The 21,305-nt window shown below is 44.4% G+C and overlaps 6 protein-coding genes across 6 annotated transcripts; 2 read left to right on the top strand and 4 right to left on the bottom strand.

Moving 5' to 3' along the window:
- Positions 1-4,383: 4,383 nt before the first annotated feature.
- On the bottom strand, positions 4,384-5,620 carry MELLADRAFT_111187 (uncharacterized protein; the record flags this gene model as incomplete). The annotated part of the gene is made up of 4 exons (XM_007415433.1): positions 4,384-4,464; positions 4,795-5,148; positions 5,215-5,345; positions 5,392-5,620. The coding sequence occupies 4 exons, from the start codon at positions 5,618-5,620 to the stop codon at positions 4,384-4,386; spliced, it is 795 nt and encodes a 264-aa protein (XP_007415495.1).
- A 60-nt stretch (positions 5,621-5,680) lies between these two features.
- MELLADRAFT_67237 (uncharacterized protein) lies at positions 5,681-6,518 on the top strand (the record flags this gene model as incomplete). Its single annotated transcript, XM_007415523.1, has 3 exons — positions 5,681-6,151; positions 6,201-6,353; positions 6,501-6,518. 3 exons carry the CDS (start codon positions 5,681-5,683, stop codon positions 6,516-6,518), a joined length of 642 nt encoding a protein of 213 aa, XP_007415585.1.
- A 516-nt stretch (positions 6,519-7,034) lies between these two features.
- MELLADRAFT_111186 (uncharacterized protein) lies at positions 7,035-7,879 on the bottom strand (the record flags this gene model as incomplete). Its single annotated transcript, XM_007415432.1, has 4 exons — positions 7,035-7,121; positions 7,199-7,351; positions 7,403-7,771; positions 7,820-7,879. The coding sequence occupies 4 exons, from the start codon at positions 7,877-7,879 to the stop codon at positions 7,035-7,037; spliced, it is 669 nt and encodes a 222-aa protein (XP_007415494.1).
- Positions 7,880-8,455: 576 nt separating this feature from the next.
- Positions 8,456-9,741, top strand: MELLADRAFT_111185 (uncharacterized protein; the record flags this gene model as incomplete). The annotated part of the gene is made up of 4 exons (XM_007415524.1): positions 8,456-8,521; positions 8,690-8,947; positions 8,990-9,148; positions 9,607-9,741. 4 exons carry the CDS (start codon positions 8,456-8,458, stop codon positions 9,739-9,741), a joined length of 618 nt encoding a protein of 205 aa, XP_007415586.1.
- A 3,909-nt stretch (positions 9,742-13,650) lies between these two features.
- MELLADRAFT_39320 (uncharacterized protein) lies at positions 13,651-14,337 on the bottom strand (the record flags this gene model as incomplete). Its single annotated transcript, XM_007415431.1, has 1 exon — positions 13,651-14,337. A coding segment is annotated over one exon (687 nt), but the record flags the coding sequence as incomplete, so codon positions are not given.
- A 1,448-nt stretch (positions 14,338-15,785) lies between these two features.
- Positions 15,786-17,223, bottom strand: MELLADRAFT_67233 (uncharacterized protein; the record flags this gene model as incomplete). Its single annotated transcript, XM_007415430.1, has 6 exons — positions 15,786-16,095; positions 16,149-16,286; positions 16,339-16,439; positions 16,502-16,654; positions 16,714-17,097; positions 17,149-17,223. The coding sequence occupies 6 exons, from the start codon at positions 17,221-17,223 to the stop codon at positions 15,786-15,788; spliced, it is 1,161 nt and encodes a 386-aa protein (XP_007415492.1).
- Positions 17,224-21,305: the final 4,082 nt, after the last annotated feature.

Raw genomic sequence — 21,305 nt, 5'->3', positions numbered from 1 at the left:
AGTTGAAAGACCTAATGAGTTAACCTGAGAGACCTTACAAGATTTGCATGCTTTGATCACCCGTTTGCTGTGTGAGCGCTGAAATCAATTTCCAAAACGAAGTGGTGAGGCGTGAGGAGTTGAGGTCAAGACACCAGCTGAGGAAAACAGCAGGTAAACAAATCATGTTACATATGACCCCCGAGTACCGCGGGGTTCTGAGCAAATGACCGTGTCTTTAGCCGGTAAAACAGGAACACCCACAGAAAAAAAAAATTAAATGGTCTTGAAGAAAAAAAATAAACGTTATGTCAAGGCACAAACAAACCAAAAAAGGGGACAAAAGGAACATTTTTTTTCTCATCTTTTTTCTACAAACAGCCAAAAGCTGTAAAGTTTATAAGCACCAATTGCCAATCGTAAAAGCGTGAGCCACCTCTAGAGCTGGCTTGCGACCTTAAAATTATACTTATAATTTTAAGGTACCGAACAAATATCAATGGCTTGAAATCGGCTGTAAATTGCCTACTTGAATTGCCCTAATAACTAATAAGGGGTTTCAAGTTTGAGTTTTTGCGTATCTTTACGTTTTAAAAACTTGGACAATAAGGGGTTTCAAGTTCAAGATTTTCCGTATTTTTACGTTTTAAAAACTTGGATGAAGTCGTAAATTTTACGTAAAATATTTTCAAAACGGGAGACCTTTTTACGTCTCCCGTTTTAAAATTAGCATAAATGTATGCTTCTAAAAATCTTCGGTCAACAATTTGACCTTTTCAATCATGGTATTGTCCACGTCATCAAAGATGAGATTGGTTAAGAAGGCCATCTCGTCATTCTCTTCAAAGGAAATGTTGCCAAATCTTGGAACGATACGTTCACCACTTTGATTTGTTTTACAACGGTAATTATTTGACGTGCGTGATTTTTACAAACGGTCAAATTTAAAATCTTACGGTGTCGTATAAAACTTGACCAAATTTTTAAAAAATTGTATAAAAGATTTAAACTTGAAACCCCTTAATGTTATAAATTTTACGTAAAATAATTTTAAAACGGACAACCTTTTTACATCACCCGTTATAAAATTGGCGTAAATTTACGCTTATAAAAAGTATCCAGTCAACCTTTTGACCTTTTAAATGATGGTATTGCCCACTTCATCAAACATGAGATCAGTCAAGAAGGCCATGTTGTCATTATCTTTGAAGGGAATCTTGCCCAAGCTTGGAGCAATTGGGTCACCGCTTCGATTCTTTTTACGACCATAATCATCCAACATGCTTGCTTTTTACAAACGGTCAAGTTTAAAATTTTACAGGTTGTATAAAACTTGACCAAATTTTTAAAAAATTATATAAAAGATTTAAACTTGAAACCCCTTAATTTTGGTTTCATCTTTCTTTCTAACAATTTTCAAAAGCAATCGAAATAATAAAAGACCTTGGAGATATGGTAGGAATCAATTTTTTCATCTCTTCAGAGCTAAAGCTTGCTCTTCTCCTCTCATTTTAGCTGACTCAAATCAATTGCAAACTCAATATAGGTTGATCACTCGATCATTCAAATTCAACTCAGGTTAGCAAGTCTCTGCTACTCAAACAAAGGTGATCACAAAAGATAAAATTCAAGTATATTAACTACAAGATCATCAGCATCAGCAAGAAATTGTTTTGATTTGGAAAACATATCATTATGATCTTTGAAACTCAAGATTGCTTAACACTTCTCAAAGTCTCAAGATAGCCCTTTGTTTTTTACCTATCCTCACCATCTGAAACCCATGTCCACAGATAAATTCTCTCAAGATCCGATCCGATCAAAACCTAGCTTGAAAACAACACTGAATTCGTCTTTCAAGTTCTATCAACTGTCAAACTTCTTCAGATTGGAGTGAAATATTCAAAGTACCCTTGACAGCTGCATCTATTCTCATCAAACACTCTGTAATCAATTCTGCATCAGACACCGCAGAACACTGTATCTTTTGACCAGTAGTCGAGTCAAGGGGTACCCTTTCAAACGACTACCAGTCGAGTCCGCGTGCCAACAGGTGTGCCAGAGAACACGTGTAAACACCTCCCCCAAACTCACTACCACCTGTGATTTTTTTTGAAATTTCATACTTGGACTTGGCCAAATCCGACTTAAGGAACCCAACAGCAAGATAACCAGCGACCCGTGTAAAGGTCGAGCCAGGGCTAAAGTCCTTCAGTGCACCACACGCCATATGAATCCTTAAAAAGTGTCAATTTCACTCAATTCAATAACTTTGCAATACCTATCTTCAAAACAATCACGACTGGTCTCAGTTTCAATCAACAATCAAACATTCAAGCAAGTTCATTAGATCAAGAAGTGTTTTCACATCTGACCGGATTCAGAAATCTGATTGACTCGGGACCTTCTGTGAAATGAGTATTGCACTCACCATCCACAATGTCTTGATCATATATGTATTCTGTCATAAACTACACCCACAACAATGTCTGCGAGCAGACGTTCAGAATTGTGATCCATCATTCAGTCATTTGCATGTACTGACTATTGTATCCCAATGGCAGTGCTTCATGGGGGCCATGTAATAACACCCCTTGTGCTTATTGCAGTGGGCATTTAGTGCCTTGAGCGTAATACAGGTTGCTTATTGGTAAAATCATTATACTACTCATTTGGCTTCCTATGATTGAGCGGCAGGATAGCATGGCTCCCCCAAATAAACTCGGGAACAGGAGGGAAACCAAAGTAGTGTTCTGGTAATAATACTTTGCCACTTTGGCAACATGTCTGGTAAGTGGAAGGACCTGTGTTTTTTGGATTGTGAGTTCTTTTGCCAATCCAATGTAGTCCGTCGCAGGTTGAACATACATCATTACAATTGCCTAATTTATGCGGAATTTCATGGTGAAATTGAAGCAGAATGGAGTTCTCGTTGTTTTCCCACTGTGCTCGTACCACTGGCTGTGGAATTTCAGATCAAGGGGGCTTCATGGTTGAGAATACAATAGTTGATGAAGGTGTGGTGTGACAGTTTGGTCACCACTATGACATGTGCCCCATACCAAGTAGTTAGTAAATGATGATCTGGACCATTTTACCAGGTTTTACCGTGCCGTGTCATAGAGTATATTTTTGTGTATTGCCACACAGCAGAGTTAAGTGTTACACCCACACAGCTCAATTTTAGTCAACTTATTGAAAGACAGGAATGTCTTGTTCAGAATTCAGCAGACAGTGTTGTTTAGCAGATAGCATAAATATATTTCAGTCAAGGAAATCCAGACATTGGGCTACCACATGAGAAAAAGTGAAAACAAAAGAGTGTGATGTGTGATAAGGACTGCAGCAAAGCAAATGCACTGCTTCATAACAGAGAAACAGCACATTGGAATGCAGAAAAGATGTGGATGAAGGTCAAACAGGCAATCCAAGCTAAAGGAACTTGTCTTGGAGCAGCAATCAACATCCAGAATGCAGTTGCAGTGAATAAAATGAGAACATGATGCATCACGCACAACAATGTTTCAATGGGGATGAATTGGCAGGCATTTTGGCTATTGAAGTGTCTCCGTCTTTTTCATTTTCAACAGCAGAATCATCAATTGCTTCCCTTTGGTTTGAAAGAGCAGATTGAGAACTGCTAGTTGCTCCTTCAAGAGTAACACTAGATGTGTTAGCTGTGGCCATTTAGCTGCATCTCTTACAAACACGCCTGCTTAACATAGGAAAATGTTTATGGGTAGGTCTTTTCATTCTGCAATAAGGATTCTTCAAGTCATTTTTGGATCATATGATAAAGCCCCCTTAGTGAATTGAGGATATAACTTTGTCTTGCTGATTCATGAACTGATTTGTTGATTCGGTATGGATTGATGAATCTGGTTTTCCTTGCCAGTATGGGAGTTGGGGCAAGGGACTTAGTAAGTCAAGTCAAGAATATTTAGTATTGGTAGTATTTTTGCAAAGAGCTTTGAAGTTTTTTTGCAGCATCCAAGAACATTGGCACAAGATTTTGTCAGCGGGGTAGTTTGAGTCTTGAGTTGTGAAGTCTATGATAGGTTGCTCCCATGATCCACACAATCACCAGCAGCACACCTTGAGTACAACTTCAGACCCATGGTTTGTAAAGACACACCCTAGTTTGTTGAGCCAAGGCGGCACAATGCTGTTGGTGTACCATGTAGTTTTTTGCTTGTACCAGGGCCTATGTTGATTCTGAAAATCCTTCCGCTATTGTTATGATTAACTCAAGACGAGGTACTGGGTGGCCAGCCACCCTCTGGAATTGGGTGGCCAGCCACCCTTTGAGACTAAGACAGGGTTAGTCCTGGGTATCTTTCATCAAATGTAGAAATGGGATGTGCGAAATACTATTAATGACACTACAGAACAGTATTAGTGGCACTACGAAGCAGCAATTGTTGGTTGGAGCAAAGCTAGTGTGAGCTGGTTAACCACTACGCTGTAACATGTAAATTGCCATGGCTGTACATCCAGACATGCTTCTAGTGTTAACAATTAGGGTGTAACCAAAGTTTGACCAACGTAGTGCTCGGGGCCTCTACACGACAACCAATTCTTTTCTCTACATGACTATTCTGACAATCAATTTGCTTCTCATAAGATTCATGTCAATTACGTTCCCTTGTAGTGCCAGCACTTGACCTGCCTGGATCGGACCAAACGGGCTCGCCGCTAACTCCAGTTTATCATATATATAATCGACCTGAAATTCTCTAAATTTAAGAAACTATTTTGTACGTGGTCAGCTAATGCACTAACGGTCTTTGAAACATCTATAACTCATGTACGTACCTCCATGTCCCATTCTCTATGAAGTACTACAGCGACTCTCCACTCACTCCCAGAAGGCCCTGCTTCCACCAATGAATCCTTGAGGACCAATCCACGGCCACGTACGTTGAGACCTGGTCCAATACCAGCAAAAATATTGTTTGTGCTGCCTGGCTCGTGGCGACTTCTCTCCATTACCAGACGTCCCCCTATGTTGCTACCCCCGCCAACGACTACTCCCCTGAGTTCGTGAACTCCGGTCATATCGTCATTGTCAAGAACAAACTCCTCGACCAGGGCCACTGGAATCGGAAGCTTTGCCTCATCAAGGACCACGGACGCATCGTAGACTTTGCGGTACTTTTGAGTCAGGGCCTTTTCGCGCGGTACTGTCGAAATCAGTTCGGTGTGATACAATCAATAGGCATGACCACAGCTTACCTTGGCCTGAACGTTGATTCTAGCGCTCCATCCCATTGTAAGTTTGCAGTATGGTCCTATTCGTGCAGTGCGCTTCGTGGCTGAAATGTCCATTTGTTGGATTGATGTGACTGAGTCAATAAGGTTATAGGCTGGCAAGAGATAATGTATTACCAAGACCAGAAATAATCGATCAACCCACACTTATGGAAAAAAGTTCACCACCGATTCGCCCTGAGGCGACATTTTGACTTCGAGGCTGGCACGGGAGTGGAAACGCTGGTCCCCTACGCAGCTGGTTTGGCCAGATTCGTTGGACCATGTGCCACAGCCAACCAAAGTGGCCCATCCAAATCATCCAGCCCATTGTACGTTGACCTCGTGGAGGCACCCTGAATAAAAACCGTCGTTCTATCTTGGTAGACATGGTCAGAACTTGCCAGAGCCCGAGTAAGCAACCAATCGAAACGACCTCACTTGAATCGCCATGGATCTTCAGTATCTGCCAATGGGTTTTCAGTCGGAACTTGTTATAGCCGAGAGGGTCAGATTTAATGAAAGTCACTTATCCAAAGCACCTACTGATTTGCTTCTACTACAGGTACTATCTCATGGCAATGCAATCGCTTCTATGGGCCAATACTCAACTGAACTATTCATCACTATTGACGGTCCACAAATGGCCCCAGCGAACGTGATTGAATCTACACCTGGCCAACTGCAGACGCGTAGCACATACTACACCTATGGACGGATCATATTGCCTCCGTACCACTCCGTACCCATTCTTCACTCCGACAGGGCAGTTCTAGCCGTTCCAGCTGTTGATTCACCCACGTCCAGCACATATCCGAACCATGTTCTCATAACTAGCATTGGTAGAGTACTTGATTGTTACTACTCAGACATCGCCAGGTGTTGGGTTTTAATTGTTCTGCATCGAGACTGGGAATCTAGTGTTAGTTGGCTCATGTGGCTTGTAAAGTACAACACTGACTTTTTTACAGTCCTTCAGCACAGTTTCTTTTCGAGTTCGGTACACAATAAGAAATGACACCATGGGGACGCTCGGCCTGGAAATGTTCCAACTGGACGCCCTGGTGTCGCTCAGCGGAACTTTGTCGGGCTACGCACAGTCTAGTCAAGAATGGACAGTCAACGTAAGTTCAGGGCTCGTTGTTCTCAAGCCTGTACCTGACGATATTGCGCCAGTTGACCAAAGCAGAATCAGTGCCTCATTGAAGCCGATTGTTGGAATGTTACGGGCTATTTAGTCTTGTTGTACTGCATCTACTATTTCTTCCCAGTTACCTCAAGATCTTTAAATCGTGCGCTTATGCTAACACTTGAAAAGATTGGAGTTTAACACCGTATGCGTAGTGGAGTCTGAGCCGGTTGCAAAGGGGACTTAGTGTTCTTCCAGAGGCGGTGCTGGCGTTGTAGTTAGCACCAACTGGTGTTTGAATTCCACATTTGGAAAGTAATTTTTGTACCCCCTGAGTCAAGTACAGTAGAGGAGGCTCAACAAAGCAGCTAAATCAAGCACCACTGTCGACTGAGCAGGTTCTGTAGCGAACAACTTCTACGTTTTGACTGGACCACTTTCCTAGACCTGGCTGTCAAACCTGACCAAAGAGACTTGGGTCACATTTGGTCGAATGATTAGATTACGTCTCCCATTGAGAATGACTTAGACGCTGGGCCATAATAAAGGAAAGTATTTCAATATGTAAGGATTTTTCAGAACTTGCATGTAGCCAGACAGAGAAATACATTGCGGTTGGAATACCTGGTTGCTACAATTGGGCCGAATGCACTGGGTTAATTGAACACCAAGAGTATTAATTGAACCCGTAATACTTAACACATTTTGACTTGTACTTCAATAGCACCACAAGGAGTGTACTGAATGTCGCCCTTACAACGAACTAATCGAGCTCAACTGTTCTAGATTCACAACAGTGAGTTGTGCGCAGTATGTAACGAAGTGGTTCCATCAACTTACAAAAATAACCCACTCTCCTGTGTCTCCGGCGTGCTGCATTACAGTTCCCTCGAGGTCTATGATGGTGTTGCTCAATCCAACACAGTGCGGTAGAGTGGATATTAGACCTTGATTATCGACGTACTTGACCTTGAATTCTACATATCGGCCCAACTATAGTGCCAGTCAGTTCAGGAATGCCTTCAATTCGAGTTCATCACTCACTGAGTCTACCCATGCGTTGTGAAGAACAGTGAGAATCCACCAGCTGCTGACGGTATCACGGTTACCTAAAGATTGACGCCATATAACCATTCCTCGAGCGGTAACATGGACCATATTCAGTCCAGCCTCAAGCGTGGCGTGGCCCATGGTTGGCGAACAATCGGTAACATACTCTGCATTAACGATTAGAGGCTCGTCGGGACCAAAGAAGACGGCCAAACCGGAAAAAGTAATGACAACCCCATCAGATAGCATATCCGGCGACCTGGTAACCAATAAGAATGGAGAGTATCGATCCGGGATGTAAGGGTGAACTGCAACTACTTTGTAACGAACGCCCAAAGGACCACCAAAGGTTGAAACAGAAGTCTGAACCAGAAATCAGTGTCAGAATGTGACCGTGAATCTTGAACTTACAGCCCCTCTTATTCGTACTCTGCCGCTCCACACTAATGGTAACTCATGTCGCTCAGACATCATCACTTAAGAATAGTCTGAACTTTCAGGATTACACCGGATTATATTGGCCTGAGGATTCTTCCGGTTCGTCGAAAAGTGATGGAGGTAGAGAAACGTAGAAGCAGACTGATACGGCGAGAGTGGAAAACGACCGCAACCACGACTGCTTCGGTGTCAGCTGTTGCCGTTGAGTTCTTTCCCTGGTCGTGGGGTTTGTACTGATGAAGTGGTATTGCCAGTCCATGACGTGAGTTAGTCATTTGATTTCGTTGTCGTTGGCAGGCTGTCCCTTAATGTAATTGGCGCACAGGAGGGCCAGCCGTGACTCAGGAGCGTACAACATTACAACTGTGATGACCTTTGTGCCTGAATGGGTTCTGGAATCGGCGTAAGGATTGTTGTTCCTTTTCAGGTAGCGTTATGCGGTTCGCCAAATCGGTGGCCTGATGAGTCTTTGCATAGCAACATCACCTGTCTTCTTCGCCTGCGCAGACCCGCAGACCCACATTGAGTTCACCCGGGACGATTTAACATCGCTTCGAATGGAACTTTTCCAAATCTCCACAATACGATCCACTCCTTCTCTAGGTCAGAATGACCAACGTAGCCGACTCCCGCTTACCTATGAACTGGACCGGCGTTTTTCGAATGAACAGTGATGTAAGTTAGTATCGATATCAGTTAACCAGGACTGAATTTGCTTTTCACCTGCAGTGTATCCGACTGTCCAACGCAGGAACCCCTTGACCATGCCTCCAGAGCACTGTGTTACTACTACATGGTTGTCGTTCGCATTTGAGATTTTTTGTGCCGTCTCAATCTACCCAGACTGCTCTTGAATCGCACCGGTCTTACCACCTAACGGGTGCAATTTTACCAAGGAGCAACCGAGACGATACAATTTTCTTGGTAGTGTCCAGTTCAGTAGTTGCGCTCAGCGACTATGCCGCTCAACAGCCTGCGCCTGTTCCGGTCCTTACAGTTACTGCTCGCGGCCATATAGTACAATGCGTTCGATGTATGACCGTGGGGCATGGGGAAGGCGTATGGGCCATTACGGCGATGCACAACGCCTGGGATGATAGTGTAAGTGACTTGAATGTTTGCCCTGCGCACTTCCTGACACAGTCACAGTTGGGTAGATTCGTCCATTTCACGGCGGTATACGAAGCATCTCCAATGCTGTTTGACTCAATCGGGGGCCAGAATTTGAACGTGGGCAACGTCATAGATTTCAGCGGTGTGGTAAAGAATTATTGGGCACGGGGTAGAGTATGGGTCGTGGAGGTGAGTTCTTGCTCGCCTGAATTAGACTTAAGCTGACTGGTCCCAGCTCCGAGCCGCAGATGCAATCGCGTCGGCTCAACCCCCCACGCTCAGTTCTAAACATCGAGCATCCTTCAGCACTTGATCTACAGCTGCATGACATTTTCGCGTGTACAATCGGGAGCGGCGTGAAGAGTTATGAAGATAGTGGGGGCAATTTTAACTAAATTGTTGAATCAGCACAAGCATTCAGGTTGAGACCACTCCCAATGTATGATAGGCTAAAATTGGGTGCGCAATGCTAACAGCGGGAGAGAAATGGCCAGTACTAGTGCTGTGTCTCAGCAGAGTGTGAATTACTTTATAGATCCGAGTTAGGCAATGAGAACTTACTGGGAGCAAGTGAAATGGGTTATGTACGCACCGAAATTAGAGATGAATAGGTTCGAACTGACTTGAGTTGTAGTTGTATGGCTTAGCATAATCTTATGGTATCATGTAGTGATAAACAACACGGTCATAGAACTGCCTGCATGAAAAGGCCGTTTACTGGCTGCATACCTTGCTGGCCTGTAGGCTCAGCTGGAATCAATAGTTTAAAAGTCCCTGGTTGAGGCGGCACTGATGAGTACAGGACGTGACTAAACAACTTTCAACGGATCTGATGTGTCTATGTTTTGAAGTCTTGTGCTATGCACGTTTCGTAAGGATGGCCTGTAATGATTTGAGTATCATTCTCGGTAATAAACTTTTAATTGACTCAGTTGAAACTCGGTGAACTGTCACTTCAAGAGAAGCAATCTTGTTTAGTCAACCAGGCTGCTCAGAGCAAACGTGCAGACTCTGCCTGTTGCAGCGGGTTGAAAACTTTGGTTCGACACTACTTCTGGTAGAAGCCATGTATGCATTGCGAAGAAATGGTAAAATTAGATAAGAATAGTACAGGAGAAGGGACTACAGCTGGTTAACCAACGTTCATACGCAATATCCAGTTGTACTACGAAAAGCATTTAGGTGCTGACTGCTACATCAGTTAGAGTTTGCGACTGAGACGTGGCACTGAGATGCTTACGTGGCGGGCTTATGCAATGGCCTCCTTTGAGACTACGTTCATTGTATATCCTTCTTCAAGGCTGGCTAAAGACACTGTGGTTTGCTCTGCAGAGGTGCACCTAGACAATCCGACATAAAGTTGACCATGTGCGAATACCGGTGTGGGAAGTACCAGACAAACCTTGTTGACGGTCTGACCCTGAGCCTTGTTTATGGTCATGGCGTAGGCCAGGGTCACGGGGAACTGCAAGCGGTAGAAAGAAATGGGTACGTTGGGATCGCCAGGATGATGGAGCTTGATCCGTGGGAGAAAGATGTCTGAACCCTGCTTCGGACCTGTTATGATTAGGCAACGAAGAGCGTTGTCAGTGGTTCCGAGTATAAGCAGGCGCGTCCCATTGCAGAGGCCGCGTCTGAGATGAAGGTTGTGTAATAGAACTACGACTGCGCCAACTTTGAGTTTGAGATCGTGTTGCGGGAAATTGGCCATATTGAATGTGTTCAGAATATCGACGCTGACTTGCTCAGCCCAGTCTTCTGACAAAGCGTCAACGGACTTGTATTGTTTGAGTACTCCAGCTTGGCTATCCAGAACGTGTTGGTTGATCTTCGCCACCGTCTTGTTTAGCGGAGTGATAATCACGCGTTCCGAATAAACGTGGCCGAGGTCAGGCCATGCCTGGCTTCGCAATAAAACGGCTGTGTCGGAATAAAAGTTGTCCACTGTCCTTTTGTCAAAAGAGGCATTGGTGCTGAAATGGGCTACTTTGACGTATTTTAATTGAACATTTTCGACTGGGGCGGTTTGGAGTGCCCCGTCACCGACCTGGAGAAGCCATTTAGCAAATTCCTTTGCGGTGCGTTGAGTGGCCTGATCCATGCTATCACTTTTCAACCTCATATTAATTGTCAGTTTAAATTGTACTACGTTGGTCCAGAGGTAGGAGTTTTTGATACACACCCTAACTGAGTCCTGTAGTGATCCGGATTTAACCACAGGCAGAATCTGACGGAAGTCGCCTGAAAAAAGCACGGTTACACCGCCAAATGGCTGGTCGCAATCACGGAGGTCTCTCATGGACCTGTCTACACATTCGATAGAAACCTTGTTCATCATAGAGATCTCATCCCAGACCATGAATTGGACATGGGCTAGCAATTTACCTGTCGCATCTAACCGAGTGAAGTTGCACGTTGAATCAGGGTCGGCAGAGAGTGGTATTTTTAGGATCGAATGAGCGGTGCCTCCATGGATTAGTAAAAGAGCCGCAATTCCGGATGAAGCAACTGATACAAATGGTATATCATTTGTATTGCAATAGTTGAGACAAGTATTGAGCAAGTAAGTTTTACCTGACCCCCCAGGTCCGTCGACAAAAAGCATTCCACCACTTTTGGATCGAGTTGAATCCACAATCAGATCGAAGATTTCCGCCTGTTCTAGCGTAAGACTTTTCACTGCTTGGTCCATAGCTTCATGAGTTAACGGTTTGTTGTCTACGTTGTCAAAGTCAGTCGTTCCGCCCCCAATTTCAAACAACAATTGGATGTCTACATCGGGAAGTCCAACTTCCCCAAGCGTCTTCCCCATGCTCAATACGCAACTTTCTAGCAGAGATAGGCCACAATTGTCGAGTTGAGCCTGAGTCGGGTGGAGTTCAGGCGAAATTAAGGCCAGTTGGTACTCGCAATCGTCGCATAAATCCTCTACATGTTCTTCCCAGAGGCGAACAGGATTCGCTGGAGGACTGTGGACTAATATAAGCGCGAACATATCCCGCAGCTGCCTTCCTGTCTTCCACGTGGCTGCTTCACTGAGGCAGGCGTCAAAATGTGTATCGGAAAGCAACAGACCGAGACTGTCAGCCGCACTGCGGTAAGTGTTATGCAATTTTCCATTGACAGTCTTGAGAAATTGGAAAGAGGTTGGGCCTCGAACAACTGTTAAAAGAAGCCGAAGGTAATATCGTTCTCCATGGCTTGGCATGGCGAAGTGGAGTCAACTGACGGCTATCGTGTTGTTAATACGCCTCAGCCAAGCTTTGTCGGTCTTGGACCACCAGAAATAAGCGGGCATGTCGCCGTAAAGAAGTGTCCGTATCGGTATGTTGGTATTGGCTATCAAACCACCCGCATTGCACATGGAGAAGAATTCAGTAAGGGTGGTACGCTGGGCTGTGCCGGATTCCATCTGGTTGCGAAGTGTATTTGTGTTATGAAAGTAAACAGTATGTGAATCTTCCAAGTGTAGCATGAGTCGAGTGATCGATGGATAGCGACCTGACAGAGCGTACTTGTACAATCTCCATACAGCTAGTCAAGCATATTCAGTTTTAAATAATATTGAAGAGGGTAGAGAGCGAATAATTACCTTCAGGAGACGCTAAAGTTCTCCCGTCAACAAAGTCGTTTGGTTCATTCTCCACCTCTAAGCTGACGGCGCTGCGATCGTGACCTTTACTGATGTATTTATAAAGGTACTTGATTGATTTCATTCCGAGAGTCACTTCGACGTTAATGTGACATCGAAATTTGAGTAGTAGGAAGGGGTTGTAGGGTACAACATCCCTATTCGTATACTTGTACCCATTTTTCATAAAGAAGCGACCATCGTCGGGTCTTCGGTAAGCTTGGTAAGCATCTTCGGTGATGGCGGTTTGCAAATTGAATTCCTTGGGATATCCGTATTTGCACCTGAGGCCGTTCCAGCATGCTTTTCCCTCGTAGCAGGGTCCATGAAGCATAAACTGAGTAACGCATGAGTAGAGGTCGGGTGATTCTTGAGGGTCAGGCAGGACTGCCGAGACTGATAGGTCGACAGCGGCAGGGGTTTTCGGTGTGGAGCTGGCGTCGTTGATTAGAACTGCATGGTCGTGAGGATTGCCTCGCTTTTGGAACTCAACGGTGTGGACGTATGAAACATTGTAGCCAAGTCTAGAGCGTTTGAAAATGTCCTCATGCATTTCTTGAAGCTTAAGTTCGAATACGCGAGCGACTAAGTCCGGCCTATCGTCAGCTGTCTGGCCCGGCAGCAGAGCGGCAGTAATTTCGGGCCACTTGGGGTTGGCAGTCATCGTGACGAAGAAACTTGGCGGCCCATACGCTTTGACCAGTGCCATGGCGTCGTGATAGAGCTCATGCATGGCTCTGGGACCGCCTATGAAGCCAGAAGGTAGTATTATCCGTTTTCCGACCATAGCGTCATTGTTATTCAATGCTTCAGCAGCGCCGTTGTAAAATGCTGCCCGAATTTTTTTTTGATTCATCTTGTAATATTTCATGCGAGCATTCTCAACACAAACGTACATATCGACTATGTATTCTTGTAAAAGTCTGCCACCTCGCAGTATAGGTGAGAAAACTCCTGGCCGGCTGAAGAGTGTGAAAGCCGCCCATTCAAGATTTGAAACACGACCTGATTCGCCTGCAGTAAAGCAATGTAAGCGGAGTAGAGTAGTAAGCAAGAAGAATTACGTACGACGTTCATTTAAATGCCGGTAATGCTCGTCCCATCCGTGCGACCCAAACATAAAAAAAATCGGGTAACGAAGTGAGAAGTAGTTGGTATTTAGGTCACATATACGTCTGAGTGGGCCATCCCGTCGCCTGAGTATGATATCTCGGTCTTCTGATCCAATGTCGCCGTCGCCTTGGATCACAGCGGCGACTTCATTACATGTAGGGTAGTTATAACGGTTGGGGTCGCGGCCTGATAAAGACATGGATTTGATCTTTATGGTCTTGACACCGCCTGCGTCGAGAACCTCCTCAGCTGACTTGTACAACTTAGCAAACGGATTATGCCTATAGAGGAATTGTTGAAAAGTTTTGATGACATTGGTGTTGAGACCGCCGCCGGCGCGTTTGTTACGACTGTGTGCTTCTTCGTCAGACTGGTCCCCATACATGAATATTTGAGCGAATTTCCTTGGTATGCCCGGTGCGGGTAAAAGTGAGCCAATGCGATGTGTTAAACGTCCCTTGATTTTGTAAGTCCAGGAACCACCTTTGCCTGCAACACTGACGTCTTGCTTCGTCCCAGTTGAAGCGAAAGACAGGGAATTATTGTATTGGCGGATATCTTGCCTGAATTCCTTGGAAACTGTAATCAAGTATGTCAGGAGGTAGATGTACTTAACTTGTGGCGAGTAGCTGACTCACTTATATCTTGGTCGGACAATAATGCCTTGAGGAAGTCAGGCGTTAGTTCGTTTTCAAAATTGGTGCTAGGTAATTTGACTGCGCCTTGCTGGCAGCACGCCGCGTAGACAGTACTCAGAGCAGTCTTGGTCCCGGGTTGTCTCTCCAACTTCCAATGAAGAGCTGCACAGTACGCGCATGGGTCGTCACAAGGGCCAATATTGTAAGGTATTTCTTCGCCGAAGCGTCTTTTGATTGAAGATTCGGTATTGTCATCTGCATTTGTGACGGCCGGACCGTGGTTAGGCATAGTTCTGAGTATACTGATTATGTTCAGATATCTGTACCTGTGTTGAACAGGCGAGGGAAGATAGGCCTGGTGAGCACTATGATAATTATGGGGAAGGAGTGGAGGAATAATAACGAATGAACCTGATAATGAACTATAGATCGCCGTTCGACTTGATAGAGAATAGTTTCCAGTGTTTGTGGAGGCTGTGAAAGTCGAAACGTATTTGGAGGACTGACGGTTCAGGGGTGAGCCGAGGGATTTACTCGCTAAGTATGGCAGGAGTGAGCTTTGGGGAGTTGTTGGTGTTACAATGTTGGTGCGGAGCGGGACAGACGACCAAGGGTGTGGTGAAAGGTAGAGGGAAAGATAATTGTATTGTGGGTAAGGTTGCCTGTAAAGGGGTGGCAAGTTGATTGGGTTGTGAGTATGGATGCGCGCCGTGAGCAGGAGTCAAGTCGTGGGTAGCGTGTATATATAAGGCAGCGCGAGAACTGGAGCGCCATTTGCAACATACATCGTATGAAAGACGGTGAATGGCTGAAAAGCTGTTGAGCAGTCCACGTCCAAATAGGAGATGAACCAGTCCAGGCATCACGATGAAGCGGCAACAGACTTACGGGAAACGGGTGGTACGGTTGGAACTGATGGTCACAGGCTGGAAATGTGTAGAACTGGTTGGAACCAGGCCCAGGCCAATGAAAAGGGCGATGATTTGAAGGCGAAATGATGTTTTGTTTGAAGAATGTAGTCTGATTTATGGATGGGATCGCAATTGTTATGGACCGATCCATTTTGTCGGTGTTAATTTCGTGGTAGCAACAACAACTGCTGCATGCGGCGTCAAAACGGTTATGACAATGAATGTCCAGGTAACCGTTTGCCAAGGTGGCGGGGAGTGTAGGTCCTGAAAATGCTCGTGAGCGCTGAACAAAGCGAGTGGCGTGCGAATTCAAGGTAAAACACCGAATCAAGTGGGAGTCGCCGAATTGAACTCATACGTAAATCATTTGGTTACCAGAGGTAGCGGCACAAAGAAAGGATATGACCAAGACATCATTGTTTATTGACATCATGTACACTATAAGAAAGCTATTGTACAACTGTTACACATTATGAACAAAAAGCGAGATATGAGTTTCTGGTGCGAGCTGAGGTGCGAGAGGAGGCGACACTCTACGTTTCCATGTCGTCTTCAGTATCGGCTTCTTCAACGTCATTGCCGTCTTCGATAACCTCCTCTTCTACCTCAGGTAGCTTAGGAATGGGCTTAGCCTTCTTCGCTTTGGTTGCAGGTGCCTTCTTAGTAGTAGTTTTCTTTGGGGGTGGTTGAACCGGCGAAACAGGCCACTCCTTGTCAGAAATGGTCTTGTCAAGGGCGTCAGGTGCGGGCTCAGACTGAACTGTAGCAGAAGCTTTGCCTTTCCCCTTAGGGACAGCCTTGACGGCCTTGGTGGTGGCGGAAGCTAAAGGCTTTGGGACATGTCTGAGCGTCAAAGTCAGCACGTGCGAAAAAGAATCTGGAGAGAAATGACGTACTTAGCAGGCCGGGTCCTACGTGCAAGTGGCGTTGGGGACTTCAACGGAACCTCCGCAATGGGTAATTTACGTTTGGAAGCAGGTGTTGAACTTGGACCGGGTGTTGGGTTGGTAGAGGTAATGGAACTGGGTACGTGTCTGAATACATAGTCAGTACAAGATCTGGTCGGAGTGTGCTATTGTGACTAACTTAGCAGGCCGAACCCAACCAGCGGGAGTAATTGAGCCAGCAGGGTCCGCTTTAGTTGATGAAATGCCTTCATTACCGGTACAGGGGCTGACACCGGTAACCTGAGATATTAAAGTCAGTCAGATTGGATTGTGAAAGGAGGGAAATCAGGCGGTTGGCTAACCTCAACTATCCAGCGGTTGTGGTCAGAATCCCAGTCCACGATGAAGCCAGTAATAAGCGTTTCGCGACCCGCTTGAACAATATTTTGACTCTTTTCCATGTTGCGAGTTGGACGGATACGGTATTCGATTTCGAAGTACTGGTTTTTACGGAGCTGGGGTTGGCTTTAACAGTCAGCAGTGAATCAATGGGTATAATGAGAGACACTCGTACCTGCGGTTGGTAATCAACATGTTTCATGACAAAACATAGTGTTGACTTTGTATCGTCCTCATCGGGAATGTTCCATCGACTGGACACCACGCCTAATCCTGAGATGGCCGTATTGTTATGGAGTACGCCTGTGAAAGTTTTGCTGGTCCCAACAAATATCTTGTGATTTGCTTCGTAATACATATTGAAGTCGGCTGAATCTTTGTTGGCGAGGAAGCGAGCTTTCATAACGTAACACTCCGAGACGTGTGGTACTTCAAGGGCTGAACAGTACGCGGTAAACTTTCCATCATATTCCTTCTTATTATCGTCATTCCAACCATTGCACGTGATCGCAACAGTGCACGAACGGTAGGAGTAGTTACGAGTATCAGAGGGAGGGAGCTGGTGAAGAAGTCAGCAGGTTGCACCACGGGAGGACAGGGATTAACTCACGACTGCACTGTTCTCGACCACACCGGACACGGTAACGGTGTGGGATTGTTTGACAGGAATGTTTGAACCGGACATTGGAGAAGTAGTTAGGAGTGCTAGATGTAAATGAATCGGCTGATAGAAGAGAAATGTGCTGCACGCAATGTGAGATGGAAATATGGAAGTGGATGGGTACGTATGGTGGGTGATTTGTGACAATACGATGAGCATGTGAATACTATTTATACGCTGAAAAGGCGAGCAGTGGTGGTAATGAAAGAGGGCAAAGTGTCAAAAGGATGATTGCAGGGTGTTGAACCAGTTCGAGGTTGCTAGCGCAGAGCGACACGGCGGGATATGGTACATGGCCTAATGATTTGGATCGATTGGTGGAGGCTGTTTGCTGATCGCAGGAACGGGTTGTGCGGGATCAGCCTGGGCTGGGCGAAGTGGACTGTTCGGGGAGCAGTAAGCAGATACGATTACAGCGGTAAGGTTAATAGCGACGCGGCCGACGATGACGGGGGAGCCACTAAAGGAGCATGACGTGTGTTCATGCGAGCCTGTAATCTGGACTGAAGAGGTTGATAGCAGGTAAAAGGTGGCAGGAGCTATGGAGTTGTATGAAGAATATAGTGACGGTGCGGAGCGGAGTGTTGGGAAGAATGACGGTGGTGTCACGTCCTGGTCAAGACGTAAGTGTGTGCGACCAGGGTTAAGGGTATTAAGTTGTGTGTAGAAAAAAGAGGGCTAAGTAAAGGTAACAGTTTCGAGTATCAAGTAATAAGCCTAAGTACTGGAAATGGGCTGGAGAAGCACTGGTCATAGTGCTGAGTATCAGTATCATGTAGAGAGTATCAGAAGCTGGGTAAAAGTAACGGTATCAAGTATCAGGTAATGGAGCTGAGTACTGGAAATGGTCGGGAAGAACATTTGTTTAAGTATATAGATAGGTTACGGTTTACGCCAAACACTATTCTACCTTGGCATTATCATATTCTGAGATAATTCGATGTCTTTTGAGTATCTATGCGTTAGAGCAGAAGAACATATACCTGGACAGACAGGTAACCTTATGAGCTCTAGGAGAACTCGACAAAGAATAAAACGGCAGAGAGGTTCGACGCCTTACCTGCAACACAGCAGGGAGTAAAACAGAAAAGCTATCCTAGAGATGTGAGCGCTGACCAGGGTACAAATGATTTAAAAGATAGTTAAGAGAAAAAGCTTACTCTGAGATGATCACATTCCTAATGGTGAGGAACAATCTCAGAGCTCAAGAGAGGCTTGGTATATGAGTAAAATGATAGAGACAAAAATTTTCAACAACATAACTCGACTAGACCAAAAAGGGAAATGCCCACATGGCTACACAACTTCACAACACAATCAATCCCAATTGGGAGATATCAGACAACTACTAAATCCTAGACACTCCTGAATCACTCTTTATCTTCCTACCCGATTTGATTTGATGTTGATACTACCTCTTAGTTTAAGCATGATATTCTACATATGATAACCTCCACCGTTCCATAACTTACTAAAGCTTTCCACACCTGATTTCGTGATGTACTTGAAACACATCAGTTCTTTTACCATAACATATTCACTAGAGCATTGGAGGCGGACCACCTCCCTTTTGCAGAAGACGCTACTGTGGATGGAAATTGTTGGATTATTAGATTCAGTCGTAGTAGGTGGTGCTGGTAATGGGATCAATGGATCTGGAAGTGTGAAATGGTTTGGAGGTGGTGAAATTAATTGATCAATCGTTTCAGTCAACAATGCTCCTCTAGAAATCCATTCAACATGTGAAGTTCCAATAAACTCAAGGGGTAATGTGAGAAAAACATTGATTGTAGCGTGATATCATAATGTATACAAGCGTCCAAATTTAAGAAATGAACACTTTTTGATTGTGTTGCATCAGGAAATAAAGTTTTTTGATACCCATATGTTTTCTAAATTCTAAATCTAAATCTTAAAAAAAACTCATTCTACTCATTTTTTCTTTCCTAATGAATGTCCACTAAACTTCATAATGCATGTAAGTATCAGCTCGGACACCTGATTTTCTCCTTTAACTTATCATCTCACTCAATTTCTTGTACATCTGTCTATAAGTAGCAACCTATCACCTGTAGACTCAGTTTTTGACCTCTTATGATGACCAAAAACATCAAGATATTGATAAAACTACAACTTATGGACCTGATATTTTGACTGGAATCTCATGAATCTCATGAAGATTTCACTCTACCCATTCTTTATTCAGTTGATTGGTAATCTCAAAGATATCTGTTATGAACAAAATACCATAAAGCTGATTGATGCTATTGTAAGACTTTGAGACATTCTTCAATTATATGACTTTCATTGCCAGTCAAAATTTTCTTGTTTTTGATACAATGAATGATCTCTGTTTCAAACAAACAAACTTTTTCTCAATTTTGATTAGAATCTGCTTGAGATTTTAAACATAGTTTACTAATACTGCTTTCCTTGTTACAACTTGAAAGTAGACATGTGAACTGTATGGACAAAGAAACATCTTATGAGATAGAGAGGTACAGTCAACTCTGAAATAACCCATACCCCTTGTTTGTTTTTGATACAATGAATGATCTCTGTTTCAAACAAACAAACTTTTTCTCAATTTTGATTAGAATCTGCTTGAGATTTTAAACATAGTTTACTAATACTGCTTTCCTTGTTACAACTTGAAAGTAGACATGTGAACTGTATGGACAAAGAAACATCTTATGAGATAGAGAGGTACAGTCAACTCTGAAATAACCCATACCCCTTGTAACACATACTCTGGCCTAACCCATGCCTTTTTTGGTCCATAATTTCCACTTTTTAGCCCAGAAGACCATTGTGATAACACATACTCTATGAAAACCCATACCTTTTGGGTTCCATAAAAAGGTATGGGTTATTTCAGAGACAACTGTAGTGAGTTTGGAGGAGGGGTTTAACAGGTGTTCTCTGGTGGCACCTGTTGGCAGGGGGACTCAACTAGGAGTCGTTTGAAAGGGTACCCCTCGACTTTAGCTTGAACAAGCCCTCTCTGCGCGGCCACGTCCGCGCGCCTCGCAGAGGGGCTTGGGACTAATCGTGATTTCCTGGCACGGAGACTCCACGAGTTAAGTGCACTTATGTAGTTTTTTGCTTTTTCCCGTTTTCCTCACTGATAAACACAACTTTACCTTGCAGGAAAAATTGTTTGTATTTTTGTTCTACATGTGTTTCCATCTTGATCTCCTGGTTATCACAACTTCATCACCTTGATCATGAATCGAGTTTCCAAGCTCTTATGTCCCATATGTAAATGGATGTACAGCCTGTATTCACATCGTACGTGATTTAAATATAAGGATGTGCAAAACATCCGCTGTATTTGCCGCAGGCAGAAACTAGCGTACAAAAAGTATTGAAACAGACCACAATACAGGCGGGTGTTGTAAGAATGTTGAAGCCACATTTCTGGCCGCATCAGATGGTTTGTATACAATCTGAGGCTATGGGGATGTGTAGAACAAAAATATGAACAATTTTTCCCGCAAGGTAAAGTTGTCTTTATCAGTGAGGAAAGCGGGAAAAAGCAAAAAACTACATAAGTGCACTTAACTCGTGGAGTCTCCGTGCCAGGAAATCACGATTAGTCCCAAGCCCCTCTGCGAGGCGCGCGGACGTGGCCGCGCAGAGAGGGCTTGTTCAAGCTAACCCTTGACTCGACTACAGGTCGAAGGATACAGGGTTCCGCGGTGGAATCAGATACTGGACAAGAATTGAGATCGAATGATTGCTATCAAACGTGTTGATCTAATATTAATGTCCGCAAAGCTGAAAATTCTCTGCAACTTGGCACAGCCAGTATCACATACTGATCAATCGCCTTTGCAACATCAATCCCGGTTCTCACATCCGCAGGAAGTCTTCGCAGCAGTGAGAGTTGAAGACGTACAAGAGGTTATACCAGTGAGTTCTGTAGTTTCAAGACAGGGGCTGACCTGGTTGACTTACGTCTTGATAGCCAGCACTAGCCAGCAGCGGCAACAAGATATCAAGGTTGCTAGGCAATTAAGCCAAAAAATAACGTGTTTTCAAATTCAACAAAAAAACAAAGACAAACTTGGAAACAATATTTTTGAACCAACAAGCTTAGAGAA

Source organism: Melampsora larici-populina, assembly GCF_000204055.1.
Source record: "Melampsora larici-populina 98AG31 unplaced genomic scaffold MELLAscaffold_51, whole genome shotgun sequence".
In the NCBI taxonomy this organism is placed as follows: domain Eukaryota; kingdom Fungi; phylum Basidiomycota; class Pucciniomycetes; order Pucciniales; family Melampsoraceae; genus Melampsora; species Melampsora laricis-populina.
This window is presented reverse-complemented; position numbering and strand designations above follow the sequence as displayed.